Below are 12,523 nucleotides of genomic sequence, written 5' to 3'. Positions count from 1 at the left end.
TGTCTGGATCTGATGGGAGTTAAGAGTCTAACATTTGGATGGCCACAGGTTAGCCACCCTGCTCTCCAAAAAGTATGTTTAGGATTGTATTCCAAAATTACAATATTTCCAGTGATGATAAAAAACTGTAATTATTGTTTCTTCATTTAAGAAAATCCAAGATAGCATTAATGTATGGAACACAGGGAAGAGAAATACCATCAAAATGAATATATTCCCTAAATTGATTTTACAAAGCAGGCACATTCATATTTCTAATGACTTGCACTGGAGTGCCAACTATTTTTAAACAAATTTATTTGAATGGAGAAGAAATCTACATAAGGAAATTATATATGATTAGAAAAAAATGAGGCTTAAGCACATTGAATGTTAGCTGGTATTACTATCCTAACTGATTAGTGTGGGTCATGCAGTGGCTGAAAGATGTAAATTGTTTTTGCCTGTCTTCATGTCAGCACCATAGGGACACTATTTTGCATGTCTGGGGTAAATATAGGAAAACTTCAGCACCTGCCAAATGCTCAGTTGCCACCATCATTAAAAAAAAAAAAAATCTGGAGGAACATTTGGTAATTTTAAGCTTTGGCAGAAGTGTGGACAAATACAAAAAATATGTTTGAAAACACTGTGATATGCTCCTATCTAGTCATGAAAGAAATAAAAACACTCCTTTTTCTTTACTGACAAATGTCTTTTTTCCTATTAACTCAAACCTGGCTATATAATATATATCATACTAAAATGGGCTTATTTTAGAAGAAGATTCTTTTTAAATTTATTCTGTCCTTAGGAATATTTCTTAACCACCAACTCATTTTTTAAAAAATGCTATGGCGATGTACAATATAAGCATTAAGCATCATAAAATTATGAAGTCATAACATATAAAACAGACGACCAGGACTGAATCAAATTAATTCTCTAAAAATGTTTGGTGAAACAGAACTGTTTTCAGCAGAGCTAATGCAAATTAGTTCTGGGTCTACTTAGAATTAATTTTCATGAAAAGAAATTGCAAATGGACATATGGGATATGGATAAAGGAGGAATGTATACAGATAAAGGGTCATCTTTATCCAGATGCCTTTAAAGACCCTACAATATGGGGAGCAGGCAGCTATGTTATGAAACAAAAGTCCATGTGTACAACAGGACTTCTGGTTTCTCTTTCTTCCTTTGATGACTGCCTCCCCACAACAGTTCCAGACCTTCTGGAGCAGATTTTGGGGGCATGCAAGAAGAAGAAGCCCCATTGCAAGAGCAGATGCCCACTCACCCTAAATTGCACCACACCCTTTTTGTTTGTTTGTTTATACATTATAAACATGCTTATACCAAATATACGTATGAATATATGTAATACATTTCTCAGTGTCTTTACAATTTTAAAATGATTCTTGATGAAGTCCTAAAGTTCTAGGGTGAGATGCTAAATAGGTCCAGGTCCAGGGAAGAAACAGGAAGAATATGGAGACAGTGGTGTAAACAGTGGTTAAGGGGCTGTTGTTCTATTGAGCAAAGGTGCATAACACCCTCCTTTTAGTTGCACCACTTTTCAGTCGGATAAAAATGGAACCCCGAGGCATAGCCTCAGATTCTTCAATCACATGAAAATGTACAGAAGAAGCCAGCACAAAGGTGTGTGGGTAGCAACACAGCTCCAGGAGTTTATTTTCCTGCAGTTCTTTATGTATATTTGAAGTGGTTACACATTTTCATTCCATATGCATGTGAGAGACAAATATGTCCCCGCCATTGTGCTTTTTATTTTCCCCTGACCCTTTCATATATATATATATATGAGTCACTTTTTGCACATCCTCAGATGCAAGCAGGTTTAAACTATTGGAAGCTCATCAGGCAAAATGGGAAACTGTGGTTCTGGATAAATAACAGCTTCTCAACTGCTCTTCAGGAGAAGCAATCTTCCATTTGATGCTGAAGCTTACCCTCTCCCTTGCTTCTTCCCAACAACAAAAAAACGTGCCTGTGTCTGAATGCCCTGATATCTATACATTTAACCTCCCTAGACCTTTCGCCTCTGCTTTGCTTACTCTCATTTCCCCCTTTCTGCCCAAACTCACTGTGCCTCTTCAGTAACTTCACATATGAGTGATTGTTACTGCATTCAGAATGCTGACCTTGGAAGTTTAAGTGGTATAAAAGAACACACAAAAAGATGAGCTGGATAAATAACAGACTGGAAATATACAGTTAAGGGATTGTTTTGGGAGGGAGGGTGTCTTCAATTTTGAAGGCAATGCTTGTGTTCTTAAAACTGAGGAACTGACTGGTACTAACCAGATACTGTGACAAGTAAGAATCGGCTTGGAGTTGATAGTCATTACAGGTTCAATCCTGAGCTGTTGTGATGCAGTGTTAGTCATCAAATAAAATCCCGAGGTCTCTCAGGGCATCCATTATGCTACATCAAATTTATGTCGTTTGATCAGAACCTCACACATACCTGGAAGCGAATCGCAAAAATAGCAAACAGTGAGGTGATTGCAATCAAAACAAAAAAGGCAGTTTATTTCAAAATGAATGGTATTCGTTTACTGACCCTTAAGGGCCAAGCTAGTCACTTAGAGCAGAACATGGGCTACTGCTGAACAGATCTAAGTGGTAGCAGTGTGTGCGTGTGATTTCAAGAGCAGGATTTGTGGGTAGGGGGGATACTGAATATCTCAGGTATAGGGATATTGTAAGATAAGAAGAGGCTGTCATGCTTAGGCTGTTTCAGAACTCAGTGGAAAAGTAGCTCTGGCACTGAGTAATGGCTACATAAAGTGACTAGCAATAAAGGTGGCTTTGAAGATGATTGTTTTTTAAGGCATCACATTTCATCCAGGTATCCCTTCACCTTTATAAGCCAAAACACAAACTGAAATGCGTATTTTGGTTCTTCTCTAATTACAACACCGCCTCTGTAATATTTCAGTAAAGAGCCCTTGTGGTCTGCTTGACCTAAACTGGATTAACAACCATTCCTTCTCCTCAGGGGACAAAGGAAACTGTAGTTCTATGAAGGAAATGTACTGTATATCTTTAACAGGATTCTTGGCACTCTCACCAAACTATGATTCCCAGGGTTCTTGGAAGGAAGCTATAAAAGTTGAAATGATACAAAACAGGTGCCCTTGTGTATTGTTGATATATTCTTCTCCAGTTCCCTCACCTCTCAGTGCCAGGAAGAGACAAATCCATTATGAAAAGGCACATACATTTTTAGACATTCAATCGGTATGGAGACTTGTGAGCCTCTTGGGAGGAATACTATTATCAGTGGCAGAGTTAAATTTATTCCCTAGTATTATTAACCCCCCCTACATGCACCCATATCTCTTGTTACATTCCCTAGTGTTGTGCAAACTGAACGTAAAGAGGATAGCGTTTTGTTCACATTACCCTCAATAAATGGGTTTAACCACAATACAAATCTCATAATTCACCTCTTCGGTCCCAGTGGTTACAGGACAAATCCACTAGATTTAGCAGTAAGCCTTAAATACACCTCGACTGACAGATGTAGGAAAAGTTATGGTTCTGCAATCCTTTACCTTTATTGGAGTTTTCTGTTGCTATGGTTTCAAAGATTTAATTGAAATCATTTTTTATTTTATTTTATTTTTTACTTCCTCTGTAATACTAATGAGTTTTATAAATGGTTCCTCTCAGACTATTTATGACTGGTCTGCAGTCCTGAATTGAGATTCTGTCAGGGAAAAAGCAAATAGAAGAAAGGACAGAAGATCATGTATGTTGATGTACATACTTAAAAACAAACAAACAGGGGTAGTGGTATTCCCCCAACTCTAGTTACAACATGGATGGCTTGATATTCTCCAGTACACACACCTTATAACACAGATTCAGGTAGGTAACCACGCTGGTCTGACGCAGTCGAAATAAATTAAAAAATTGTCCAGTAGTACATTAGAGACCAACTAAGTTTATTTTGGGTATAAGCTACTACCCTTCTGAGAAAAACCCCACTCCACCCTCCCATTATATATAAGGGTCTGGTGACTTCTGTTTCAGTGTATCTGAAGAAGTGTGCATGCACACGAAAGCTAAGAACAAACTTAGTAGGTCTCTAAGGTGCTACTGGACAATCTTAGAATACAGTCTACAATTCTGATCGAATTCCCATTTTGGAAGGATCATAGTTCTGCTTTGAATGCAGAAGGTCCCAAGTTCAATTCCCAGCATCTCCATGTTGGGCTGCGAAAGAGACTCCTGCCTATAAGTACGGTAACTGCCAGAGAGTAACTGCCAGTCAGTGTAAACAATGCTAAGCTAGATGGACCAATGGTCTGACTTAGTATAAGGGAGCTCCTTATGTTCCTACTTAGCCATAACTTTCACTAGTGACCTTGGGCAAACATCCACAAATCCTCACTCTTAAGCTCTTAACCAACTTGGAAAGTTGTTGTGAAGATAGGATAGAATAGAATAGGAAAGAGATTCACAGTCTTGAGATCCTTGGAGGAAATATTAATATTAATATTAATAGTAATAGTAATAGTAGTAGTAATTTATTACTTGTACCTCTCTCATCTGACTTGGTTGCCCTGACAAGAAATAATGCAGTAATTAATTAATTAATTAATTAAACCTAAGAAATTGGGACTTTGTAGAGAAAGGATGGGATGTTAGAGGTTTATTTTTGTAAAAAAAAAATTAACAGTGAAAATATAGTAGAAAAAGTGAGATGGTCCTCTCTCTTTCTCTCTCTTGTGAGCATCATGAATAAAATTAATTATTTTTCACGAAATACATTTAGAACTTACATAATTTTTGACACAAAACATGGTGAGACAGCTACTAGCTGGTTTAGTTGCTACTATCCCTTGAGAGTGTCACCAAAAAGTCTTTTCCATAGGGCAGCTTCATAATGCTATGAAAGCAGAAACTTAGGAATATCGGTACTTTTGCTTGGATGAACGGGTTCCCCATGATGGAGTGATATTCAAAGCAGCAAAGGAGCGTTTAAATATTACTTCTTTCCTGTGGAACAACGTCAGATATCTAAAGTGGTCCTCATATAAGAGTGGTGCATTTATAATAGCAGTCTTTCTAGTTAGGAAAGAACATGGTGCCAAGCTGTTGAAATGCCTTCTGCACTTTCCCTGGTTTTCAGTTACTTTTGAGTGATTACACGTTGGGGAGATGTGTTTGTAAACTAATGGCTTTAATAATGTGATGAGATTGAAAATGAAGCCTAATTACCACAGCACAGCTGACCCTTGGAATGCTTCCAGATGTGCCAGGGGCTAGGCCTCTCCAATCATGCAGGTTAATAAATTTCAGCAGTGCATCAAGAAGTGATCCCACTTCACCGGACACCTAATTTTCTCAGTGTGGCAGGCAGGTACTGTGTGCCTTTTGGGGACAGCCCTTTTACAAAGATGAAGTACACAGCAAGATATTGTAGCTAAGAGTGGCTGTAGGCATGGTCAATAGCAAAACTTTCCAATTTTTTAGAAATATCTCCATTTGAGAAGGCGTTCTTAGAGAAAAATGTTCAATGGAGAACACAGGGATAACATGACCAGTACAGGCAAACACCCTGCCCAGCTCCCCGTCTCAACTGCTCTCGGAAATCTTCCTTCTCAAATACAGAAACCTGACTCTCAGCTCAGCTTAAGAGTCTGTGCTATATCGAGCTGGCTATCCAATTAACAGAAAAGGAAGTAAACAGAATGTGTGATCAAGGACAAGGTGAGATCTAAGGTCAGAAAGTCTCGAGGAACCACATTTTCTCGTGTGTGTGCATGCAGCTGTAGAGAGAGAGAAGGGGGGGAGTAAAAAAGTTTAGAGTATTGAGTAAGACAAGGATGGTCAACCTCTGACCCTCCAGATGTTGGGCTGTAGCCTAGAAGCATCTCAAGGGAGGTGGACAAGTTCTCCATCCCTGAAGTAAGAGATACACCTTCAACAACAGTAACAAGCTGGATAAATATCAGAAACATCAAACAGATTCCAGGTGGCCAAGGTAGCATCTCAGATTTTCAGTAGTGGGCAAGGTTCACAGGGTTGTATCCAATTATATCTCTTTAGGCATGGTTGAGAGAAGGTTCTTTAATTCAGTGGATATTTTCTTTAGGAGGGAGGCAATTTTCACAGATTCCACCCATGTGGCCCTTCTCCCAAATCTATTAATGGGAACCCTCTAGAACAGCATGGGAGGTTCACGCTGGACTCCAGGCGAAAGGGGGGATTTGTGAAAATCACCTCTCCTCCCTTCAGCCAATGGAACCCTCCCCTAGATTAAAGAGCCCCCTGTTAGTGGAAGGAAACAGCCCATGGCAAAGTGTCAAAAGGTCTGCTTTTTTATATATTCGAGATTAAATTGCAGCACAAAACTTTTAAGAGAATTTGATGCAGCAGCTTTGTTTTTGACTTCAACATATAAAGAGAAATAATCATGTGGGCTGAAATAAGATGTCCCCTTATGTTCACTAAACAGCGCCTTGTATTGTTTTCATGCTCTTATGTGTGGTTTTAAGTATTTCAGAAAACACTTCATACTTTATACAGCAGTTGGGTTATATCAGTTATGGACCGCTGTGTTGTGTAAGAAGGAAAAGCGAAGGAGAAGTGGAAGCATTCATTGATAGGGGCAAAAAGGCTATGAACAGCTTAGTTGCATGTAATATACTTAAATGCGTCTCTCACATAAAATCAAAATCCTGTTCACGCTTGTTTTGGGGTCTGTTCTTGTTTTTAAAAAATGTCCATGCCAATGATTTGCACTATTGTTCACCTAAAATAACTGTTCAATAAACTAACAGAAAACTATCATCAGGAATAAATGCAGAGTGAGTGGAAGGACTGGAAAACCAAGTTGCGTTAATACTAGGCCAGTCTGGTTGTGTTAAAACTAGGGTTGGATTTTCAGAACCTATCCAACCTGTGAATCACCTATGTTGAGACCTGGGTGAGGCAAATGGGAAAGTGAAAAGTGTCTTCTGGCCTCCTTGCCCTTTCCTCCAACATCCGGATGTCATGGTAGCCCACAAGGCCCGACATTCCCCAGGTGATATCGTGACTTTTGTCATGGGCGTTTTCTCCTCTCATGGTGGTATCAACACTGACGGAAGCCTGACAGAAGGTGCATAATGTTTGTTAGGTCCTGTTGCCACCATCTACCAAGCCATTGCGAATCTTCCTTGAATAGGTTGGTGGAGATTTCCACCATTACATGCCAAATATGCTCCCAAGGCCATGCTCGATGGGGGTCTAATGAGGAGATGATTGTGAAGATTACCTCATCATAAAGAGATAAGATTCATGTAAATCCTTTACGAGGCTACAAGCTTTCTTATGCAAAGTAGAAAGGGAAATGAACAAAATCAAAGGACAATGATTGTCTGTCAAATTAAATAGGGAGGAAAAAATGGAAATTAGCCTTTTGAGATCGGTCCAAAATATCCTCCTTATGAGCATCTTACAGTTGCTGGCAGTAGCCTGCTAACAGCTGGATTCCATGGGCTTTTTCCCGGGCTCATTTATGCCATTGTAAATTAGGAGTAGTCCACTTTATCTGAGTGGAGCTGAACTGAGAGGATAATCAGGCCTTCTGATTTTATTGAAAGGTTATCACTGGGTTCAGTCCAAAATGTCATCATCTTCATTCCTTCTAGGTAATGCTGTCACATAATTAATAAACCTGTTACAGATGATCTTCCACTAATTAGGAGATGTACTTGTTCTACTACTAATTAGAGAATGACTCTGACATTTGGACTTACTAAACTGTCAGGATTTTTTTCACCCTCCATTTTTTTGATATTGGACAATTTTTGAATCATGTTAATAACTGTAGGATGTAGCTAAAAACTAAACCTAAGACTCTGTTTCGGTATAATATAAGAGAGAGCAGAAAACAGCCTAAAATTCCTGATCATGTTGCAGACATCCATTTTGAAGACAATACCATTCAGGTGCCCAATCTAACAATTTTATTCTTCTCCACAGTCACAATATCCTCCTGTACGAAGATGGTCATGCTGTTGTTGCTGATTTTGGAGGTAAGAGATTGGAAACTAAAAGAAAACCCCAGTATGTTTTGTAACCTCTCTAGCAAGGATGAGCAGACTTTGGACTGTAAGATCTGCTCTACTGTTGATAAACAATTGGGAATCACTAATCCTTGTCAATCTATTGGAAATTATGTCATCTACCAGTAGACCCTGATCTACCTCTTGCCCATCCCTGCTCTAGGGCAGAATTGGTAGCCATTATGTGGAAGATAATAATAATAATAATAATAATAATAATAATAATAATAATAATAATAATAAAAAATTTTAATTTATATCCCGCCCTCCCCAGCCGAAGCCGGGCTCAGGGCGGCTAACAACAAACAAATAATCAAACAATCAAATAATCCACCATTCTAAAAACATTTCATTATAAAAATTAATTAATGGTTGGATATCATAAGCCACAGACTGATGAGGAAGCCACAATGATGTTTAATGTATTGTATCTCTTGCGTTATTAGAGTTCAGTTGTTTTTATGTGGTAGGCTAACAAGTGAAGCCTTTGATATAGTTTGCTTTCTTTTCTTTGTTAAGTTTAAATTATTTACTTACACTCAGTTTAATAAACAGAAGGGGGAAAACCAAAACAGATAAATCTGTAAAAGGGGTTGGGGACGTGGGAATCAGATATCCAGATCTAAAAACAAAGAACAAATTTCCATACCAGAATCAAGTAGAACAAATGGAAGTCATAAATTTCCAAGTAATATAAATGGGTTTACGTTGTCGTGAACCTTGTTGCCACAATAAATTACAAAGACACTCTATTTTTCCACCAAAAAATGTTATCTGGCTGGCTTCCTTTTCCACTTCTCCCCATATTTGTGAACTTAACCATATAGACAATATTCCAAACCTTAATTAACTATTAAAAGTTAGTTTCTTCATTATCTTTCAGTTATAACAGTTGATCATTTTGGCACCCATCAATGAACTGTCAAAAACTTTCTCAGCACCCAGAAATAATATTTCACAAGGTTGTTTTGTTTACTTGATAATATGATTGATATGTAACACTTCATGAATGTTTGAAGATAATTTGCATTCTTTAATAAATCTGGTCTGATCATCTCCAGTGCATTTGTTGTATTTAATCTATTTGCAAGGATGGTGCTCCACAATTTAAAATCCTGATTCAATAATGCTATAGGACAATATGGCTGGACTTTAGCTGGCTGTTTTTATGTATAACCACCATTCTTGCCATTTCCCATGTTCTGAGGGGTATATAACTCGAAATAATTTCATTCAGTATCTCCCATAAGAGATGTTCAAGTTTATTCAGGAATATCTATAATCCTCAACTGTAAAGGCACCTGGATCAGGGGCATTATTATTTTGTAACTCACTGATTTCCCCAGTTCAGAGATAGTTAAAGAGGCTTTTCAATATCGGGTCAAGTTTGGCATGGTACAAAGGCCTGAATAACATATTTCTCAGGATGATCAGATATATAAAGTTTCTGAAAAGAAAGAGAGAGATTCATTTGCAATGTCATTAGATCTTGTTACACTTTCATTCCTGTTGTTCTTGAGTCACAAAAGCAGGTTATTATATTGCTTCTGCAGTTGCCCTGCTCATCTTATTCCCAATCCTGTTATCTGCTACCTTCCCACATATGTTTTAGATGTACTATATATGGGGTCAAAGCCAGAAAAACTAGCTTGTAGGCAAATAGAGCAAGGACTCATGTTATATAGGATCTTGATATACTGTGATTACAAGCTGGGTAATTACTGTTGGTCACATATCCTGTGGGGAACAAATGGAATTTGGGGGTGGGGTGGGCAAAAGCTATTGATTACTGATCTCCTATTCCGATCATAATTTTAAACAGGCAATGCAAATCTATGTTTTGTAATCCAATGATCTTCCTTATCTGCACTGATGCAGAAAAATCCATTGGTTCAAAAATAAAACCAGCTTCTTAAAAGCCTATATATAGTCTGGCTTGAGTTTTTGAGAGATGCTAGTATGACATCACACTGATGGCTTCTGGCAGGGCATCCATTTTTTTGGTGGTGGATGTAAATCTGATTTTGAATAACTGAAGTATTCAAATACAAATATTAATTATTTAATGCAAGCCTTTTAATTAATGCTGTCCTTGACAAACAATGCCATGATGTCATTGTATTTCCACTTGAACTTTATAAAACTTACAAATATATATGCATTTTTGTTCTTTTTTAAATACTTTGGTTATCCTGTACTCGGTGATACTTATTTAACTGCTCTCCCTCCCTTTTGTTTTACTTTTACATCCCAGAATCCAGATTTCTGCAGTCTCTGGATGAAGACAATATGACAAAACAACCTGGGGTTTGCCTATTCTTTCTCTCTCGTTACAAATAAGTACTATCAAATGTATATGAAAATCTAGCCAAGGAGCAAGAAATAAGATTAGGATTTTCTTCTTCCAGTATACATGCTATTGTATAATGACAGTGTATGCCATTTGTTTGCCATGTCAATTGAGATCAATGATGATTAGTGGGTACAAAATGTTCTCTCTGCTTTGCACTCAGAAATGAATTTCTAGTCTGCAACAGTAATTGGCATTAGAATTTGCTACTTATATTAGTAGTTCTTATATTAGTAGTTCTGAATCATCTTCAGACTGTTGATGGGCAAGTTCCCCCGGCCCCCAGCACTGTAATTGTTTTTCTGAGCTTTCATGAAGAACTCTAAGAGGGAGGGATTGTTGTTTTGTACTGAGAATTCTTTGAAAAGGTTTGGGATGTTGGCTTACCGACGAGAAGCCTCCATTCTGAACATAGCCTCCGACATAGTATCACCTCAGGACATTTCAGGAAATGTAAATGGAAGCTCCTGATCAATGCAGAGCATTGCTGTTGCCCACCACTTGTTGTGCCACCACTGAAACTTTACTTCCTTCTCTCAGACTAGGAGCTGCGAAGAGCAGACCCTCCAAGTCTCCTTATTTTCCAGGGACAGTCCTGGATTTACAGAAGCCATCTCGGTTTCTGATTTGATCCTGGAATATCCTATTTTTCTTAGGACATCTCTATTTTCATTGGAGAAATGTTGGAGCTATGCAACCCCCAAGCAAAGGACATAGCTATACAGCAGGCTTCCTCAACCTCAGCCCTCCACATGTTCTGGGACTGTAATTCCCATCCTCCCTGACCACTGGTCCTGCTAGCTAGGGATCATGGGAGTTGTAGGCCAAAAACATCGGGAGGGCCGAGGTTGAGGAACCCTGCTATACAGCCTTTAGAAGACATCTGAAGGCAGCCCTGTATAGGGAGGCTTTTTTTACTGTTTAGTGTTTTATTATGTTTTTATATGTTGGGAGCTGTCCAGAGTGGCTGGGGAACCCTGCCAGATGGGTAGGGTATTATTATTATTATTATTATTATTATTATTATTATTATTATTATTATTAAATAGGACACCCATATCTTTACTGGAGAAATGTTGTAGGGTATGGAAGAGCATCCTGGTTTTATTCATGAAGTGAAGCCCACAGTGCAGTTTGAAACTCAATAAAAGACTTGGGAATCTGTTGCGCAGGAACAATCTGATCACCATTCTCCCTTCCTATTAAGAGAATTGTTTTGTGAACATATTGCCAGGAAGCAAAGAGAAATGAAGCTGGAGAATCGGTGCCCCTGTGAAGAAACAAAACATACCATTAATGCATTATTGATGTTGTCTTGATGTACAGAACCTGCGCTGGATGGCCCCTGAAGTATTCACACAGTGTACTCGCTACACTATAAAGGCCGATGTTTTCAGCTATGCTTTGTGTCTCTGGGAACTGTTAACAGGGGAAATTCCATTTGCTCACCTCAAACCAGGTAAGATGCACAGCAAGCTAGCATCAAGATTGCTTCTTTCTGGTGCACAACAAAGAAGCTACTTTGTATAACACTAACTCAGCTTTTAGTCAAATGTGTATTTGTTTTAATTTTGCATCGTGGGCTTTTAGTTTCCACATAGAACTGTAAAGCCGGTGTTTTGCAGTCAGCCACAGTACGCTTGTTTCGCCAAGGAAAAAGAATTATGCAGGCAACTTAAGAGTCTGTACCAGCTTTTACCCTAAGGTGCTTTCTCCAAACTAAGCTTATCAGATGCCTGAGGTGTTTCAGGCTTACTAGAATGTTAATATATTTTTTTCATGCATGCATCGCTGAAAATGTACTGCGAAACAAGATCAACGCTTTGCCATCAAAGCAACAAAGCCGTTGTGAGCAAAGGTGCCCTGATTGTCTTGACCCAGTGTGACATCATAGCCAGATTGTCTTGACCCAGTGTGACATCACAGCCATTCACTCTCCACTGGAAAACCTTTAGAGCCAAAACTGTGCATTGAATGAGCTACCAAATGCAGCAGAAAACTGCTCCAGTTTCTAATGAATGCTGGTTCAGAATGTACTTGAACTTCATTTTTTAAATGGCCCTTAAATCTACATATAAATGGGGCTGTTTGCTGGGGGTTGAGA

General features: G+C 38.5%; 1 protein-coding gene across 1 annotated transcript in view; it reads left to right on the top strand.

Annotated features, from left to right (window-relative positions):
• TNNI3K (TNNI3 interacting kinase) overlaps window positions 1-12,523 on the top strand; it is a 143,017-nt gene that overhangs the window by 87,873 nt on the left and 42,621 nt on the right. Inside the window, exons 18-20 of the mRNA XM_053392049.1 lie at window positions 7,987-8,039; window positions 10,324-10,376; window positions 11,746-11,878. Of these exons, the coding sequence (XP_053248024.1) occupies window positions 7,987-8,039; window positions 10,324-10,376; window positions 11,746-11,878 (239 nt within the window). The remainder of the gene's footprint in view (window positions 1-7,986; window positions 8,040-10,323; window positions 10,377-11,745; window positions 11,879-12,523) is intronic.

This window comes from Podarcis raffonei, chromosome 6 (assembly GCF_027172205.1).
Source record: "Podarcis raffonei isolate rPodRaf1 chromosome 6, rPodRaf1.pri, whole genome shotgun sequence".
Classification (NCBI taxonomy): domain Eukaryota; kingdom Metazoa; phylum Chordata; class Lepidosauria; order Squamata; family Lacertidae; genus Podarcis; species Podarcis raffonei.
This window is presented reverse-complemented; position numbering and strand designations above follow the sequence as displayed.